The sequence below is a fragment of the Miniopterus natalensis genome, chromosome 2 (assembly GCF_054644295.1).
Source record: "Miniopterus natalensis isolate mMinNat1 chromosome 2, mMinNat1.hap1, whole genome shotgun sequence".
Classification (NCBI taxonomy): Eukaryota; Metazoa; Chordata; class Mammalia; order Chiroptera; family Miniopteridae; genus Miniopterus; species Miniopterus natalensis.
Window position 1 is genome coordinate 167,216,686 of NC_142082.1, and position 19,913 is coordinate 167,236,598.

The 19,913-nt window shown below is 41.0% G+C and overlaps 1 protein-coding gene across 1 annotated transcript in view; it reads left to right on the forward strand.

Annotated features, from left to right (window-relative positions):
- Nucleotides 1–14,609, forward strand: part of LOC107543977 (antigen WC1.1-like) — a 30,007-nt gene extending 15,398 nt beyond the window's left edge. The window contains exons 5-14 of the mRNA XM_087813965.1: nucleotides 3,900–3,989; nucleotides 4,068–4,382; nucleotides 5,488–5,802; nucleotides 7,593–7,634; nucleotides 7,727–8,041; nucleotides 8,272–8,304; nucleotides 8,703–8,840; nucleotides 9,282–9,374; nucleotides 10,721–10,858; nucleotides 14,491–14,609. Of these exons, the coding sequence (XP_087670091.1) occupies nucleotides 3,900–3,989; nucleotides 4,068–4,382; nucleotides 5,488–5,802; nucleotides 7,593–7,634; nucleotides 7,727–8,041; nucleotides 8,272–8,304; nucleotides 8,703–8,840; nucleotides 9,282–9,374; nucleotides 10,721–10,858; nucleotides 14,491–14,609 (1,598 nt within the window). The remainder of the gene's footprint in view (nucleotides 1–3,899; nucleotides 3,990–4,067; nucleotides 4,383–5,487; nucleotides 5,803–7,592; nucleotides 7,635–7,726; nucleotides 8,042–8,271; nucleotides 8,305–8,702; nucleotides 8,841–9,281; nucleotides 9,375–10,720; nucleotides 10,859–14,490) is intronic.
- The last annotated feature ends 5,304 nt before the right edge of the window (nucleotides 14,610–19,913 follow it).

Here is a 19,913-nt window from a genome sequence, read left to right on the forward strand (position 1 = left end):
AAATTAAAGACCCAAATGAATGGACAAATATACCATGTAAATGAATTGTGAGACTCAATATTGTCAAGTTAATTATCTTCAAATTTATGTGTAGAATAAATCTAATCCAAATCAAAACACCATTATACTTTGGAGGGGGTGTGAAAAATGACAAGCTGATTCCAAAATGTATATGCTAACGTAAAAGACCAAGAATAACCAACACAGTTGGCAAGAAAATCAACAAAGTTAGAGAAGTTATTATAAAGTAAATAAATCCTTTAAAGTGAAGTTTTCTACTCTTACTATAAGGTTACAATAATTTTTTAAAATGTGGCCCTAGCCAGTTTGGCTCAGTGGTTAGAGAGTATGCAACATTAAGAAAATGAAAAGGTATTCAACTGGTAGGGAAAATTTTGCAATATGTGTATCTGACAAAGGACTTATATTCAGAATAAACTAATGGCCAATAAACTCAAAGATACTCAACATCATTAGTCATCAAGGAAATTCAAAATAAAGTATCAGGAGAAATATCACTTCACTAACTAAAATGGCTAAAATTAAAAGACAATTCCAGCTTCTGCACAGCAAAAGAAATCAGCCTCAAAATACAAAGGAACCCCATGGTCTGGGAGAACATATTTCCCAATGATGCATCTGATAAGGGGCTAATTTCCAAAGTGTACAAAGAACTCATACAACTCAACAAGAGGAAGACAAATATTCCAATTTAAAAATGGCCAAAGGACTTAAATAAGCACTTTTCCAAAGAGGACATACAGATGGCCAAGAGACATATGAAAAAGTGCTCAACGTCGCTAATCATCAGAGAGATGCAAATTAAAACCACAATGAGGTGTCGCTTCACACCTGTCAGAATGGCTCCATCAACAAATCAACAAGTAACACGTGCTGGCGAGGGTGTGGAGAAAGGGGAGCCCTAGTACACTGCTGGTGGGAATGCAGACTGGTGCAGCCACTGTGGAAAACAGTATGGAGGTTCCTCAAAAAATTAAAAATTGAACTGCCTTTTGACCCAGTGATCCCACTTCTAGGAATATATCCTAAGAAACCTGAAACACTAATCAGAAAGAATATATGTACCCAGCTGTTCATAGCAGCACAGTTTACAACAGCTAAGATCTGGAAATAGCCCACGTGCCTATCAGTGGATGAGTGGATAAAAAAGCTGTGGGACATTTACCATGGAGTACCACACAGCTATAAAGAAGAAGGATCTCGTACCCTTTGGGACAATATGGATGGACCTGGAAAATATTATGCTAAGTGAAATAAGCCAGGCAGAGAAAGACAAACATCACATGATCTCACTTATATGTGGAATCTAAAGAACTTAATAAACTGATGAACACAATAGATTCAGTGACATGGAAGCATGGATCAGACTGACAGATCTCAGAGGGAAGGTGAGGGTGGATGGGTGGATGGGGAGAGATTAACCAAAGAATTTATCTGCATATATGCATAACCCATGAATACAGACAATAGTGTGGTGAAGGCCTGGGGAGGGGAGTAGGCACAGGATGGAAGGGGTCAATGGGGGAAAAAGGAGACATCTGTAAAATTTTGAACAATAAATAAATAAACAAACAAACATATTAAGCATAGACATTTTTTTAAAAAGACAATTCCAGTTTTCACAAGAATGTGGAGTATCTAAAGCTCTCATACATTGCTGGTGGTAATGTAAAACGATACAAACACTTTGAAAAATAATAATTTTTTAATCCTCACTTGAGGATAAGTTTTTATTGATTTTAGAGAGGGAAGAAGGGAGAGGGAGACAGAGAGAGAGACATCCTAGTAAGAGAAAAACATCAATAAGTTGCCTCTCGTACTCACCCCAACTGGCAATCAAACCCCCAACCTAGGAATGTGCCCAAACCAAGATTCAAACCCAAAACATTTTGGTGTACGAGACAATGCTCCAACCAACTGAGCCACCTGGCCAGGGCAAAAAGCAGTAATTTTTAAATATTAAACATACACTTAAAATGTTACCCAATAATTCTACTACTAGACATTTCCTTGAGAGAAATAAAAACCTACGTCCACAAAGAAATTTGAACATAGGGCTTGCATCAATAATTTCCCTAAGGTCCTTCCAAGTCCTGCTGTTTTGATCCAAAAGAAATAGCACATATTTTAGGCTACTATGAATAAAAATGCTATCAATATCCATGTTCAACTCCTTGTGGAGACAAACATTTTCAACTCTCTTTAGTAGAAGTTTAGTTGAAGATAAACATTTTTCTATTTAGTAGTAGCATTTCTGGACAACATGTTTAAGTATCCTGGTTGCTAATGCTGCCTAACAAATTTTCCCCAAAATTTAGCGGCTGAAAACAAATAATACATTTCATTTTGCTCATGATTTCCTGGGGTCAGGCACTTGAAAAAGACTCAACTTAGCACTTCTATCTTGGTGTGGTTTTACTTAGATGTCGCCTGAGACTAAAGTCATCTGAAGACTTGACTGAACTGGAAATCTCTACATGGATAGCACCTGGTAGTTCAGCTTGACCAGACCCCTAAAATAGGGCCTCTCCTGCATAATAATCTCAAGTGTCAGACTTCCCTTAAAGCAAATGTCTTAAATCAATCACGGAGACAGTGCACGATTTTTCCCACCTAGTGTTGAGAATCAAGCAGTGTTAACTTTGCTGCGTTTGTTGCTTACAAGTAACTCATGAAGGGGAGCCAAGATCAAAGAGAGGAGACATGAACCTCACTTCCCAAAGGATGCAATAGCAAAGATTTTGTGGGAATGTTTAAAAAACATCACCAGTGTGTTAAATATCTCACAGTGATTGTGCATTTCCTAATTTCTACTTTTAGTTGTCAATTGTTGCTTTATAAATCTAGGACTTAGTGTATATGAAGATTAGACCTTTTAACTATGTTTTTTGTGACTGGTTTATATTTTCTAGCCTTTGCTATTCTGTGCTTTATCCTATATCTTTGCCTCTGATCTTCTATTTTACTATTTCTACCATGTGCTGATCTACTGTGCTGTTACACTCATTTTTTAAGTCCTACTGACTCTTTCAGCCTTAGGATTTTTATTTACTTTTGGTTATAATTTCTCTGTCGAGGTATGAATTTTGTCATTTAATTTTATGAATATTTTATTCATCGTTATTTAAATTTCTTGTCAGATAACTCCAAGGTAGATGCCCTGTGAAAATCCTTCTAATGTTGCCTTCTTCCTCTCGGTTTTCCATGAGATCTCTCTTCTATGGGAATTTTCTTAATGATAGACATCATAGATGAAAAAATTATACAAATCCTTTAGAAAGCATTTTATTTTGCTTCCTCGAGGTACCTGATTTAGGGGCGGATCACCTTATTTAAAAGGAAGTGAAGTTATTAGGAGCTGAGCATCATCCCTGTGAAGAATAGTTTGAGTTCACTTTTTCTTCTATGGCACAAGGATTCTGGTTAACAGGGCTGATCCTCCATGGCCTACCCTGAATTATACTTTGTGTCCCCCAAGCCTTGTGAATCTGACAAAACCTCTGCTGAACTTTTCAGAGTCTCAGCTATAACCTCTGAATTGACAAAGTCCTCATAGGGTAAGAGGCTCACCTCTGCCCTTTACTTTTCTCTGAAAGTTGGGCTCCTAAATTTCTCACTGCCTTAGTAGCTCTACAACACTTTCAGAGTTAATAAAGTCCTTCTTCTAAACTCATTTTTCATATATTTGGCTTAAAACAGAAATTTTGGCATTGTCAGAAGCAGAACTCTCCACAAAAAAGGTGAACTCTAATGTTATGATAACATTAATTATATTTTCCAGCTTTCATCTCAGGCCCCGTCATTAGGTTATTATTTAGTTTAACTCAGTTTCCCGCTCTTCAACCCTACTAACACTCTGACCACTGCTGTTTCCGTAGGGAAGCAGACCCAGGTGCTGCCCGAGTGTGACTCTGTGTCTGAACCGGCAGGCTCTGAAGCCTCAGAGGAGAGCACCGCCAGCTGCTCAGGTGAGGGGTCCCACAAAACCAGAAAGCCCTTCTGTGTCCCTGTGTAAATACCCCATTGGCCTGACTCTCTCTCCTCAGACAGTGGACAGCTCCGCCTGGTGGACGGGGGCCATCCCTGTGCCGGCCGAGTGGAGATCCTTCACCAGGGCTCCTGGGGCACCATCTGTGATGACAGCTGGGACCTGAATGATGCCCAGGTGGTGTGCAGACAGCTGGGCTGTGGAGAAGCCCTCAAGGCCACGGTCTCTGCTCACTTTGGGGAGGGATCAGGCCAGATCTGGCTGGATGGTGTGAACTGCACAGGAAAGGAGTCCCACGTGTGGAAGTGCCCTTCCCGTGGCTGGGGACAGCACGACTGCCGGCACAAGGAGGACGCAGGGGTCATCTGCTCAGGTCTGCACTGCACATTGTCCATAGGCTGGAGGAGGAGGTGGGGCCCCGGGGAATGGGAGCCTGAGCCCTGAAGGGGTGTTGCCGAAAGGGCCAGAGGGCAGTGCCTGTCTTTCTAGCAGGTATAAAGATTGGTGCTTTCACTTCCTCCTGCAGCAGCTGAGGCTCTGGTCCTTCCTTCTCAGCAATATCTCCTGACAAAGCCATTTCTTACAGAGTTTCCATTGAAAACAGGGCTCCCTCTTCAGTTATCTCCAGTGGTAAAGTGTTTTAACCCACTGTACTGGTTTCCATTTTTTGCGGTAACAAATTATCACATAATTAGTGGTTTAAAGCAACTTACATTTATTTTCCTACAGTTCTGTAGGTTAGATGTCCAGCACGGATCTCACTGGGCTGACATTAAGGTGTCAGCAGGGTTGAGTCCATTCTGAGACTCTGGGGAAGAATTTAGCTCTTGTCTCTTCAAGCTCTAGAGACTTGCATGCATTCCTGTGTTTATAGCCCCTTCCTTCAACATCAACCAGCAACGTTGCATATCTCTAATCAATCTTCCATAGTCATGTCTCTCTCAAACCAAAGCCAGGAAACATATTCCACTTTCAGGGAGAGTGGGTCTAAGTGATTAGACTGAGTTCATCTGGTTAATCCATAATATCCCACGTTAATCTCACCACCCCAAGGTCGTTATCTTAATCACATCTATAAAGTCCCTTTTACCATGTAAGGAAATATATTCATATGTTCCAGGGGGTAGGATGCAGAAATATTTGAGGGTCCATCACTCTGACTACCACCCACTCTCCACACACTCCCTTTCACATACTCTGTCTGAAGTTTTGTCAGGAAGCAGGATTCAGGTTTCCCTCCCTGCCGAGGACCCAGGTTGGTGTTTCTCTCTGTTCATTTTCCACATCATTGTGGTAGAGATAGACAGACACAAATGGACAAAGCCTGGGAAAAGGGACACAAATTTCAGTCTTGCCACTTAGTGGGTGTCTCCTCAGCAGAGTCAGTGATGAGTGGTCACAATCTTAGGGAGAGAGAAAAATGCGGAGCATTGAGTGGAATGCTCACTGTACCCTCTTCTCCCCTCTTTCCCTTTTAGAGTTCCAGGCCCTCAGGATGGTGAGCGAGGACCAGGAGTGTGCTGGGTGGCTGGAAGTTTTCTACAACAGGACCTGGGGCAGTGTCTGCCACAGCCCCATGGAAGCCATGACCTTGTCCATGATCTGCAGACACCTTGGCTGTGGGGACAGTGGGACCCTTGAATTTTCTGTTGATTTTAGGGAAGGTTCTAGACCCCGGTGGGTGGATGGAATCCGGTGTCGGAAAACTGATATGTCTCTCTGGCAATGTCCTTCTGACCCTTGGAAATACAGTTCATGCAATCCAAGAGATGAAGCTTATATCACGTGTGCAGGTGAATTACTGCCTGTTCCTGTGTGTCTGTGCCACTCCTGTAGGATGTTGTTAGTGAGACTTTATATTTTCAAATCTAAGGAATGGCTTTAAAATAAGTGTACAAAACTTAATTGAATCAGATTATTTAATCCACATGTTGCAATCTTGTTTCAAAGGAAAAAATAAGAATACCTGTGCTGACAGCAGTCTATGTGAAAAATATCAGGAATTGCATTGAATGTGTGGCGAGCGTGATTAATACTCTGATAAACTTTCTAAGGAATGGCTAACTGATTGTTAGTTAAAAGATATGCTCACCACCTTAAAGTAAGTAAGGAACAGAGTAGAGAATCTATCCTGCTTGCTTTGTCTCTTACACTCATGGTCTTTACTCTGAAATGCATCCACACCATTTCGTCAACTTCTCAAGTCAGTCTGTTGGTTGACAGTAATTGTGTGCCTGTAGGTACAGATTTATATTCCAGGTAAGAGGACAGAGAAGAGAAGGAAGTCTAGTCACTGTTCTCATAGAGCTTAGAATCTAGTGCTGAAAGCCCTCATGAGGCAGAACTTTCAAGTGTCATGAAGAATGAGAAAGAGTGTAATTGGGGCAAAAGAAAATCACATTTAGATGGAGACCTGGAGGTTGAGTAAGAGTTTCTTAAAGGAAAGAAGAGGAAAGATCATGTGGGTCATTGTAAATACTGAGTTGGGAGGGGACACATATGTGAGGCACTGAGAAAATTCCATCACGGGCAAAGCAGAAAGAGGGTGAAGGAGACGGAGGCAGGATTCACCTGGAATGGTGAGCAGAGCAAAGACCTGTGTTAGGCAGGACCCAAGAAAACAATCCTGTTAAAGAGGAATTTGTTCCAGTTCTTGGCTATCACATCATGGAGTCCTGCTGGGAGGTCAGTGGCCTCGTGTTCCTATATTTTTCTGCTTGAATTTGTCTCTTCTAAGAGGCCCTCAGAGTACCTGTGCTCTTGATCCTCTGACCTCTGGGCCTTTCTCCTTTATACCTGTGTACTCTCTGCTCCTTCATTCTACACATACCCCCCAATCTTCTGCAGAGCCTGCTGCAATTTAGAGCCTAATTTTTTTCAAATTTCCTTGTACCCTCAGTGTTTCCTTCACTTTCATGTTGTGATCAAAATCTGATTTTTCCCTGAAAACACTAATTTTTCTATCAATATAAGGCTGTGTGTTTTTCTCTTTCTATTTATTTATTTTTATTAAATTTATTGGGGTGACATTGGTTAAGATGATTATATAGGTTTTTCACAAACCTATCACATTTCTGTGATACATGATCTGTATACTGCATTGTGTGTCCACCACCCAAAGTCAAATCATTTCTTGTCACCATGTATTTGACCCCCTTTACTCTTTACTAGCCTCCAACCCCTTTCCCTCTGGTAACCACCATATGCTGTCTGTGTCTATCGGGTTTTGTTTGTTTGTTTTTCTCATTTGTACATTTGTTGCTTTCAGATTTATATCTCACATATGAGTAAAATCGTAATGGTACTTGACTTTTTCTGTCTGACTTTTTTCACTTAGCATGATATTCTCAAGGTCCATCCATGTTGTCACAAATGTCAGTGTTTCATCATCTTCTATGGCTGAGTAGTAGTCCATTGTATAGATGCACCACATCTTCTTTATCCAATCATCTATCAAAGGACACTTCAGTTTTTTCTATGTCTTGGCCACTGTCAATAATGCAATGAACATAGGGGTGCATATATCTTTGAGAGTGTTTTCAAATTTTGTCCCTGATTGTTTCCCCATTGTCTGCTTCTGCAGGAAGGAGACCCAAGAGCTGTCCCACTGCTGCCCCCTGCACAGGTACATCAGCCCCTCCCACCCCCCCTGTTGGCTCCTAGAGGCTCCTTCCTTCCCACCACAGTCAGTAATAGAAGGTGCTCTTGCCTTTTCAGACAAAGACAAGCTCCGACTCAGGGATGGAGACACCCAGTGCTCAGGGAGAGTGGAGGTTTGGCACAATGGCTCCTGGGGCACAGTGTGTGATGACTCCTGGAGCCTGGCAGAGGCCGAGGTGGTGTGTCAGCAGCTGGGCTGTGGCTCTGCCCTGGAAGCCCTGCAGGAGGCAGCGTTTGGCCCAGGAAGTGGACGCATCTGGCTGGATGAGGTGCAGTGCAGGGGCAGAGAGTCCTCCCTGTGGGCCTGTGCTGCGGAGCCCTGGGGGCAGAGCAACTGCAAGCATGAGGAGGATGCTGGAGTGAGGTGTTCTGGTGAGTGGGAAGACCATGGCATTGGGTTGGGTTGAAGGAGGTGTGAGTTTGTACCCAGAAGCAATTTTTCATGGAATAACCTGCTGTTCTGCACTCTGGCTTCAGGAGAGGCTATTGCCTGATCTCCTGATATCTGGGAAATAACCACATGGCAGTGATGGTAGTATAATAACCCTGTGGCTTTCCCAGGCCAACTCAGTACAGTGATCCCATTCTCCTCTTCTCTCCAGGTAAGAGGACAACAGTTCCCCCCATCCATCGAAGTAAGTGATTCTTCTGTTCTGGGTCATATGATAGAAGAGACACCCATATTTTTAGGGATCTGAACTATGTAATCTATGTATTTCTTGTAAAATTAACCATATCACTATAGGAAAGACCCAACGATCAGGTATTTATAATCCTGTGAAGCTGTAGCCGCTATAATCTTCCAAAGCTTTACAAGCTTTTATTTTATAAAAATTCTTTAGAATAAAATTCAGTTCTGGTTAAGAAAGCTCAGGGCAGGACTTAGGTTAATCACATCTTGGGGTTCAGGTAGACCCATTGTATCTGAATGGTGACTTCGTGGTCTTGAGGACTCAGGAGATGATCGGGATAAGGGGGGTTCTTCCAGGCTTATGACCCTCAAACCTCATCCATGACCCTCTTCTCTCCTCAGGCACCACTTCAGGCTCAGTTCCTGCCCCTGGCATCTTCTCCCTGCCTGAGACCCTCTGTATCATACTGGGGGCTCTTCTCTTCCTGGCCCTTATCATCCTGGGGATTCAGCTACACAGATGGAGAGCAGAGCAAAAAGGTGGGCCAGAGGGTTCTAAATGATCTGGAAAGTAGTGGGAAGGGTATTGAGCCAGTTGTGATATCAAAAAAAGTGCACGATTATTGGTCTTCATTCCCATTATTTGGTAAAACTCCACCTTCTCTACAATAGACTTCAAGATTTAAAAGAATTGCATGCTTGGTTCTGAGATGAATGTAAAGCTGCTCAAAAATTATGACTTCTTGTGTGAAAAGTGTCAGTGGAATTCAGTGTAGGATCAAGATCAGGATCAGGACACCCAAATCTGTCCCCAAAGGGCACAAATCTAAAAAGGCGGTGTGTGTGTGGGTGGGGCGGGGGGGCTCCTAGCAGCCCACAGGGGCTTCTCCAAGGGTGAGCATTGGAGAGCACTGAAGGCTTTATCTATTGTTAAAGGGAATATCTCCAGGGTCATCTCTAAACTCATGTCACTTTCACCAGCCTTATCTGTTTTTGAAGATCCTCCTGATGAAGCCTTGTACCAAGAGATTGATTACTTTGTAAAACTAGAGGAGGACCAGTTGGACAGCTCAGGTGTGTTCCATGCCTTCCCCTCTGTTCATTACCTGGCTATGGGTTATTTTCAGCAAGCACAGACCCAACCTCAAACAGCCTCTCCTAAGGCAGGAGCTGCAAACTCTCTCTCTACAAGTCTGAAGCCTCAAGATTTCTTCTGAACCATGAAACCTACTACTGTGGGAAAAGTTTTTCTGTTTGTCTGTGATGTTTTTCTCCCTACCAGGTAACCTGTCTGATGACTCTGTGACTAAGCTGCCGTATTATACAGGAAACAATGAGGAGAATGGAGACTCTGGATCTGCCCCAAGTAGTGGTGATTGGTGTTTGCTTGAATGGTGGAGATGAGGAGAAGGAGTCTCATCTGAAGAGAATTCCTCTTGTGATTAGGATAGGGAGGATCTCTTCCATCCAGTTCACAATTTTTCCTCTCCCTGCCCACCCTGTGACCACAGAAAGGGAAAAATCAGACTTAGTTCTCTGTATCCACAGCTACTTCTCCTCAGTTACAAACATGCATCTAAGGTATTATTATGGATTCAAAGGTGATTTTTTTAAAAAACATCTGAAACTGATCATCTCAAAAACTCTGTGTCCAGAGAGAACATTGGGAAGTATGGTTGGATCCTGAGATAGTATGATATTTGGGTCATTTAGTGGATTATGTGTATACTAAGACAAAAAATTGATTTTAATAAACCCTGGAATACATGGAATAGTTGGTGCTTGTACTTATCAGTGATCAGAAGCTCTTCTTTACTAGGGACCTAAGAGAGGAGAATGTCCCCTCTATCTTCTCCAGACAATAAAGATGAACAGCTCTTGGGATGAGGCATGTCTAGAAGGGCTCTTGGGGATTAAATCCTGAGATCAACTGAGCACTAGAGGGAATTGAAACAGAAACCTCCTGGGACTGGGACTGCTGGGATCTCCTGTCTCTGGATGATAGATACCCAGACTGCACTCTCCCTACCGGTTGTGTCTCCCACAGCTTCAGAAGCGCACAGACAGCCTGGGTTCTCTTGGTCCAGCTTCAGCCTCCTTTGGACACTGACATGTGCATATTATATGTTACAGCTCTGTACCATATGCTTGAAAATAGTGCCTGAAACTCATAGCAAAATAACTTTTGTTGATTGAGAGGCCATGTTAGAAAAATATTGTTGACCTTGATAAATTAGAATATTTAGAAGATTTAAATAATTGTTGAGAATATTGAGATCAAATATATACCTTTGAGAGAATCATGGAATATGGTATATATATTTATTAGCTATTAGAATCTCTTCATTAGAAGGGACCTTGGGCATCACCTAGTCCAACCCATATTTTGTTATTTCACCTAAGTCCTTGTCTGTTTTCAGAGACTCCAAGGCAACATGTCTATGCCACAGGAAATTATTATGATGATATTGAAGAGTTACCTGTTCCAAAAATTTCTGGGATGAATGAGAATTATTCTTTCCCTAAAGAGGGAGGTGGTGCCGGGTATCCCCAAAGAGGTGAGTGGACAACTTAGTCTGGAGTAGCCTTACTTCCTTCCTCGTTATGGCAAACATGAGTTTGAACCTATCAATAGTCAGTTTTTCTTTACTATCTGAATCTGGTAGCTTTGTATACCTAGATAAGATCAGCTCGGACTTCACAAGATGGTGGCGCAGGTAACAGTTGCACCCGCCGCCTCCCGCAACCACATCAAAATTACAACTAAAATACAGAACCACCCTCACTCAGAGCCTCCTGAAATCTGGCTGCACAGAAGCCCCACAACCAGGGAGCTGAAGCAGCACCGAGACCGGGAGGAGGGGCGCAGACACGGAGGGATCGGGGCTGAATCAGAGACGCGGCCGCTGGCCCACCCCCTGGTGCCACAGGGTAAACCCGGGAGGGAATCTCGGCGGTGGAGGTTTCCCGGAGGAGCGAGGGGTCCCAGCCCCACATCGGGTCCCCAGCCCAGGGCTCCAGGGCCAGGAAGAGAAGTCCCCACAACTTCAGGCTGTGAAACAAGTGGGGACTGTGGCTGAGGGTCGCGGAGGCTGCGGGAACCCCAGCAGCTCCTCTTAAAGGGCCGGCGCACGGACTCACTCAGACGTGCTCCCTCTGAGCCCAGCGCCGGGCAGCAGCCTGAAAGGACCTGGGACACTTGGGGGGGAACTAACCTGCCTGAGATCCGGGCGAGAGGTGGAGGGGCAGCTTCCTCCCAGGCAGAAGAGCTGGCAGAGGCCATTGCTCCCTTGGTGAGTCCTCCTTGCACACAGCCGCAGGCAAGAGCCATATTTGAATCGCCAGCACCTGACTTGAACCTTTGGCCCTGCCCTGAGGTTCCCGGACACCCCGCCCCTCCCCACCTGCAGGCTCATCCAGGCCATTTCCAGTGACGTTTCTATGCAAGTGGCCTCTTAAGCCTCATGTGTAGGACTTTCCTAAAATCTCCCAAACAAGCAGCAGCTGCCCCCACACGGCTTGATAAGTGGCCCCAGGCCTGGCACTAGTGGCAGCCTGCATTGGTTCAAAGCTTGGCCTCTCCTGGATATCTCCAAGCCCAGCACAAGTAGCAGCCAACTACGGTTTGCTGTGTAGCTCATGCTGGGTGGCCCTGGGCAAGGCACTGGCACAGGCTGACTTTGCACCTCCTGGGAGGCCTCAGAGTCAGTGCACCTGGTGGTCAGGCTCTACCACGCTAGATTACAACCCTACCACATCCATAAGTGACACACTCAAGGGGCACACTTGGTGAACACCAAAGCTCCACTGAAGTAAATCCTGCTCCATAGGGGTATCTCCAGCACAGCAGCTCTTTGGCTGTAGTTGCAGCTGGTCCTCACAGCTGATTGGCCTTGGGGTCAATTCCTCCCAGTGATGCCAACAGCAACCAAGGCTCAACTACAGTAGGACAGTGCGCACAGCCCACACAAGGGAGCACCTAGAAGTCCCAGCTCAGGTGACTGGGGAGGCTGAGCCACTAGGCCCTACAGGGCACCTACTACACAAAGCCACTCTACAAATTCCAGGAGACATAGCAGCTCTACCTAATACATAGAAACAAACACCGAGAAGCAGCCAAAATGTGGAGGCAAAGAAACATGTCACAAAGGAAAGACAGAAGAAATCTCCAGAAAAGAAACTAAATGAAACAGAGCCAAGCAAGCTACTAGATACAGAGTTCAGAATAATGGTTATAAGGATGCTCAAGGATCTCAGTAAGATTAAGGAAACTAGTGAGATCATCAATGACATAATAAAGGACCAATCTGAAATGAAGGCTAAATGAACTGAAATGAAGAATAATTTACAGGGAATCAACAGTAGAGTAGAGGACACTGAGAATCAAATTAGCAATCTGGAATATGAGAAAGCATAAAACACCCAACCAGAAAAGCAAAAAGAAAAAAGAACCCAGAAATGTGAAGATAGTATAAGGAGCCTCTGGGACAACTCCAAGTGGACCAATATTTGTATTATTGGGGTACCAGAAAGGGAAGAAAGAGAGCAAGAAATTGAAAACCTATTTGAAAAAATAATTATAGAAAACTTCTCCTACCTGGGGAAAGAAATAGACTTACAAGTCCAGGAAGCACAGAGGGTCCCAAACAAGAGGAACCCAAAGAGGCCCACACCAAGACACATCATAATTAAAATGCCAAAGGTTAAAGACAAAGAGAGAATCTTAAAAGCAGCAAGAGAAAAGCAGTTAGTTACCTACAAGGGAGCACCCATACGACTGTCAGCTGATTTCTCAACAGAAACTTTGCAGGCCAGAAGGAAGTGGCGAGAAATATTCAAAGTGATGAAAAACATGGAACTACAACCTAGATTGCTCTACCCAACAAAGCTATCATTTAGAACTGAAGGTCATATAAAGACCTTTACAGATAAGAAAAAGCTACAGGAGTTCATCACCACCAAACCAGTATTACATGAAATGTTGAAGGGTCTTCTTTAAAAAGAAGCTAATGAACAAAACAATCTGACAAACTAAACAGATCCAGAGACATTGAAGCATGCAACAGATGGTCATATTTCAGAGGAAAGAGGGAATGGGATAGAGGATGGGAAGAGATTAACCAAAGAAGTTATATGCATATATGCATAACCCATGGACACAGACAATAATGGGGTGAAGGCCTGAGGAGGGGGCAGGAGTGAGGTGGAGGGGGTCAGCGGGGGGAAATGGGACACATGAAATACTTTCAACAATTAAGATAAATTTTAAAAATAATAATAAATAACTTTTTTTAAAGTTCAGATCTTCTTTATCCCAGGTATATTGAAGCCATTTCATCTCTTCTGAGAGGAGAAACGCACTGTATCCTCTGTGTCCATGTGCACCATCAATTGATATAGACATGTCTATGAGTTGCAGAGGCTTTGGTCCTATTTTTATACCCTAAATTGAAATTTATGCTCTGACAATAAATTTGAGGGCTCTTTTAGATTGCGAGAAGTAATCTGGCAAGTTTTTTAATATAAATGTAAATTAAATTTGCGAGCTATAAAAATTTGTTTTGGGAGAACCATGTAACCAAATGTTTTAAATTGACATTGCCCACTAATAATACAGAATATGCAGTAGCCTTAATTAGAGAGTCATAAAACCTCAGCACTAGAAGGAAACTAAGATATAATTTTCTCTCAGTGTTTCAATTGACAGTTAATGACCCTCATTCCCTAGGACTAGGCTTTCTGTTTATATGGGAGCATGTGGTCCCTGGCTAGCAGGAAGATTGGTTGAATTGCTCCCTTTTGGCATCAGACAGGTGATCCAGATTGTTCTCATGAACACTTTTAGGCAGATATGATCTGTTATTGATGTGTTGAGGAGAGGTCATCTGAGTGCTCTACAGAGGTCACCTCTTCCTCCATTCCTTAAGAAATCTGACCACTGGTGTGGAAGAGAGCATTCATGTCTCTTTTCCACCGCTTGCCATTGTTTATCCACTTCCTTTCAAACTGTTGAAATCAAGACAAGACTACACAGAGTAGCTGAATCAGTCTAAAGTAGCTCTATCTAAGCCTTTCAGACAAGTACTAGGCCCCCACAGATATTTTGTAGCCACTTTGTACTTGTATCCATCTTCTAAGGGACTCTGTCTTGTCTTCACCGCTGAAATCAGAATTCTCCTTACTGTTTCAGGCATCTCTCTGCAGCCTTCTAGAGAAGCTGTCAACTCTAGCATGGAAGATAAAGCATCCTCATTGGTCCTGAGACAAGAAGACCCTGGGTATGATAATGTTGAGCTTAGTACCATGTAGTGCCATTCTTGGAGCAAGAAACTCTTCAAAGAATCCTCTGTAATATTTTTTCTCAAATAAATAAGAGTCCTGTCTCCTTCGTTACTGCAAAGTTTTTATGTGTACCTATGATGAAAGAAAATTATCCGTAATAAATACTCTGAGCTTCATAGACAAATGCTATTCAGTATCTAGGTATTTTCACCCCCACTGACCTTGGAAAATTCAGCCTTCAAAAATTTTTCGTTCCTTGAGTGAAATCTCAGTTGAAAAATCAGTGTTATCACCTCCCCTCAGACTACACTCTTGCCATCCTTTAGGTACAAAGTTCAAACTTTTTTTGAGCAGCATCAAACTCTGAAATCTGACCCTGAAGTAAGTTCTCACTTAGGAAGATAAACTCAGAAACACATAACTGAATATTCCAAAATATTACACCTCTCTTTAAAACCTAGAAGTGAGATTCAAAGAAGTGAGGTTCAAAGTGAGGGCTGATCGGGTAGAAGGGAAATAGTTGCAGCTCTTCTAATTTAGCTCAACAATTTATGGAGTATTAATAACAAAAATCTATACTACATAAAAGTATCTTTTTTTCTAACTGCCTTTTCTCTTTTCTAGTTATTCCCCACATCCTAAGTCTCCACCTTCTTCATCAAATTGTACATACTATTGTTCATAAATCCTATTGTTTTCCATCCTTTTAAAATAGTATCTCTTTTCCATTTTCCTCTCTGACTGTATTTGTTTAGACCCCCAACAATTCTAACCTCTCCAGTTGCAAGAGCTCTCTAAGGGCTGTATTTACTTTGAACTCTTCCCACCCTAAACCATCCTCACATATATGCCCCCCTGTGTTCATAGCAGCACAATTTACAATAGCTAAGATCTGGAAATGACCCAAGGGCCCATCAGGAGATGAGTGACTAAAAAAGCTGTGAGACATTTACACCATGGAATGCTATGCAGCTGTAAAGAAGAAGGAAATCTTACCTTTTGCAACAGCATACGTTGACCTGGGGATTATTATGCTAAGCTAAATAAGACAGTCAGAGAAAGACAAATATCACATGATATCACTTATATGTGGAAAACAAACTGATGAACAAAATAGGTCTAGAGATGCGAATGCATGGAACAGACTGACAGATCTCAGAGGGGAGATGGATGAGGGGATGGGAAGAGATTAACCAAAGAACATATATGCATGTGTGCATGGCCCATGAACACAGACAATAATCTGGTGAAGACCTGGGGTGGGGTGAGGGCTGGGTGGAGGGGAGCAAGAGGGGGATATCTGTAATACTGTCAACAATAAAAAAATAAATTGAGAAAGAGAGAGAGAGTGCTGGGGCATGAGGATAGGCAAGCCAAACAATGTAATTCTCCTGCCTAAAAATCACTGCTAATTTATCATTAGTTATGCCAAAGTTTCCAAAATTCAGTTATTTGCATGCCAGTATAATTAATATTTCCATACCTGCATTCTAACTGTATAATTATAACCAAGATTTTCTTTACATTTACTATCTTTTTAACTTAAACATTTTGTTCAAAAATAAAATATATATCACTACCAAAAATATCTATAGAATAAGAGAAAATTTTCTGAAGTTCGCAAACTATATATACATTTATTTTTCAAAAAAAAAAAAATCCCCATTCAATACTTTAAATCAAAGTTTGGGAAACAGTAAACTACCCTAGAAAGTTCGAAACCCATAGCCTATGAAGCTCTCCACATTTGTAACTCTTTCTTAAGCATCACTACAATTATTTTAGGAAAAAGCAATATTAAACTGCTCAGCATTTTCTAAACCATCAGGTTCTTTTGAAATTCTGTTTTATACATGCTTCTTCTTTCTGAAATTGCCTTCTTTTCTCTCCAGCCCTTACCTTTTTCTCCCTCATCTCTCCCAATTTTAAGTAAGTTGTCATTTTTTTACTCATGTCAGTTCATTAAGTTAAACTGGGTTAGTGTAATCATCAAATACTTATGAGATAGAGTCCTGCTAGAGAATATCTATATACTATTTATTTTGGACTCCTAAAATAATTTATTTTAAAAAGTAAATAAATTTATCACTCCAGAGAATATATTACTTTATTTTTTTACTACCTCTTTTAATAGGTGCATTTCTTGAATGAATGTTATATGACTCTTGTTATTGCAACTCCTTTTTCCAGAAATGACAGAGGTGATTCTGTCCCTATCTGGCCCATATTTCAAATACAAGGGACAAACAGAAACAACATTCACTCTAGCTCACCAACAATAAGCTTTTAGGACCTCTGATTTCATTCAATTATCAAATGAGCACTAAGACAAATTCATTAATTGATGATCCCAGTCTTTTTGCACATCACTTTTCACCTTTTTGTATATCCAACTAGAAAAATTTGCCTGGATCTGTCCAAGTAGTACTAATTCCCTGGACTCAATCTGAGTTTTAATCTCTCAGTAGTTGTCCTAACTACACTATATTGAATAAATTACCCAGTTAGAGGAGACTCAGCTCCCATTGAGATGCAATAGAAGAAAAAAAGAAGACCTGTTTACTCAATCAGAATCAGACTCTGAAAAGCAAAATAAAGCAAAGAGAAGCCATGTGATTGAGATCCTGAAGATCCTCTTGCTCAAAAGAGAGTTTGAGAGAATGACTTTGCATCAACTTCTGTGTGAGGACTATTTTCCTGTCACTATCTCCTCTGATGTAGGTGTATATCAACCCATTAATCCCAGTGTCCGAGCTGTGCCAGAGTCAAGTAAATGGATCTGGGACAGTTGGGAAACAATTTTTTTCTATTTAGATATAAACCTAGGCATCTAATTTACAAATCCAAATCAATATCCAAATTACAGCAAAGAAAATAAAATGGAGATCTGCAGTATAAAATTCTTGCACTTCTACTATCTATCAATCCAGAAAAGAACCGTACAGAAAAAAATGCCTAGCACTTCTCACAGGAGGCTGTGAAAATTATGTAATGTGACCAGAGTAAAAAGAGCAGAGGACTACAGAGAAGTAAGTACATTAAATGGAGAGTTAATTTTGGTTTTTTAATGTCTACAAAAGGGATGGTTATTTGTGGGTGTTCAAAAGTTAAGATAAAGAGCTCATAGCCATTGAAAAATGAGAAAGATTATGTAAATAAAATAGGAAATCTACTCACCACTGTGGAATCAGTATGAGGTGGAAGAAACAAGCAAATAAGTAAAAAAATGATTATGTACATTTGTAGATATAAACAATAGGAAGTTTAATATTACATTTTACTACCCAGCTATCTCTCCTATTATTAAAGGCAAAGTACTGAGTTTATGCTTTTGTGGAAGCAGTATAAATTAAACTTGAGAAACTATACAAAATACAAGAAAAGACTGAAGTGACCAAAATCAAGATATAGAATGGTCAATCACCACAAAAGAACTCCTTTATGCTACCTCTTTGCATTCACACTCACCTCCCAACCCTCCTCACCCCTCTCCCTATCTCCTGGCAACTGCTAATCTGTTCTCCTTTTCTATAGTTTTGTCATTTTGATAATGTTATATACATGGAATCATATAACCTTTGGATGCAAACTTTTGAAATTGCTTTTTTCACTAAGCATAATATTCTTGAAGCCAATTCAGGTTGTTGTATGCATCAGTAGGTCATTCCGTTTTATTGCTAAAAAGTATTCCATTGTATGGATGTATCGGAGTTTGTTCAACTATTGACCCATTGAAGACATTTGGACTGTATCCAGTATTTTGTTATTACAAATAAAACTGCTAAGAACATTTGTGCACAGGTTTTCTGTGAACATAAATTTTTATTTCTCTGGGATAAATGCCCAAGAATGTGATGGCTGCATTATATGGTAAGTGCACTTTTAGTTTGAAGAAACTGCCAAACTGCTTTCCAGAGTGGCTATATCCCCACCAGCAATGTATGAGAGAACCAGTTTCTCTACGTCTTCATCAGCACTTGATATGATCTCTATTGTTCATTTTAGCTGCTCTAATAGATGTGTAGTAGTCAACCTATGCCTTTTAATTAGACAATCTTGCCCATTTACATCTAATGTAATTATAATGTGGTTGGATTAGCATTATCATTTTGCTATTTTCTATTTGTACTATCTCTCTTTTATTCATCTTTTTCTGCCTTCTTTTATGTTAATTGAATATATTTAATATTCTGTTTTAATACCTCAACTGGTTTCTTAGCTATACATCTTTACATCAATTTTTCAGTGGTTTTTCTAGGCTTTAGAACATGCACTATTATCTTATTACAGTCTCCTTAGAGGTAATGTTGTACTACATCAGGTAAAATATAAGAACTTTGCAATAATATGGTTCTATTTACTTCCACCCTTAGTGCTATTGCTGTCATGTGTATTATATCTCATATGGATTTTGATCACTATACTACATCTTTATGATAGTCATATATGTTTTGTAGAAACTAAGAAGATGTGATCTTTCACAGTTTATCATATGTTTGACATTTATAGTTCTAATTATTACTTCCTGTAGAACTGTTTCCATCTACTGTCATTTACTTCCAGCCTGAAGAATTTCCATTAGCATTTTTGGAGTGAAAGTCTATTAACAATAAATCTCAGTTTTCATTCATTGTGACATTCTGGCTACTTTGTCATAATTACTACTAAGCAGAGAAGTTTTCTGGCTTTTGTTGCAGACCCTGGAATGGTATTATCCCCTCACAGAAGTCTCATTCGTAAGCAACATAGATCATTTGAAATGATTGCCTCTTATGTTCCTAAGTCTAAACACTCTGAAAATCTGTTCACCAACTCCTGGCTGCTTCTTGAGCACCCAGTTCATAAAAGGGCTCATCCTAAAACTCTCCCAGCTTTGGGTAGTGAAGTTTGTCCTAACTCTTCCTTAAATTTTCCTGATGATTTTTATCACCAAAAAATTAATAGCAGCCAGCTCTTTTTGTGCTTTTGTGGTGACATCTCAGGAAAAAGCATGCATGAATGTTCAGGATTTTTTTTAATGAGTTCATCTTGCTAGGAATGAGGGTGTGAGTATGGACCAAGTTTAGAGTCTCTTGTCTAAACAAGAGTGACCTGCAACATCCGTGAGCCTGGGCAAAGAACAGCCCTGAGGAACTTGTGGGGAGATGAGAAAAAAAGTCAGTTCTGGATTTCCTCTTAGAGACACAGATTAAAGGCCAATCCTCTAAAAGCAGATGGCTCAAATTTGCTAAATTATCAACGAAACAAAAAGTACTTTATTCAGAATATTTAATTTTGAGCAATTGACATATAATACAATTATAGATCAGTACTACCCTACTGGAATACAGA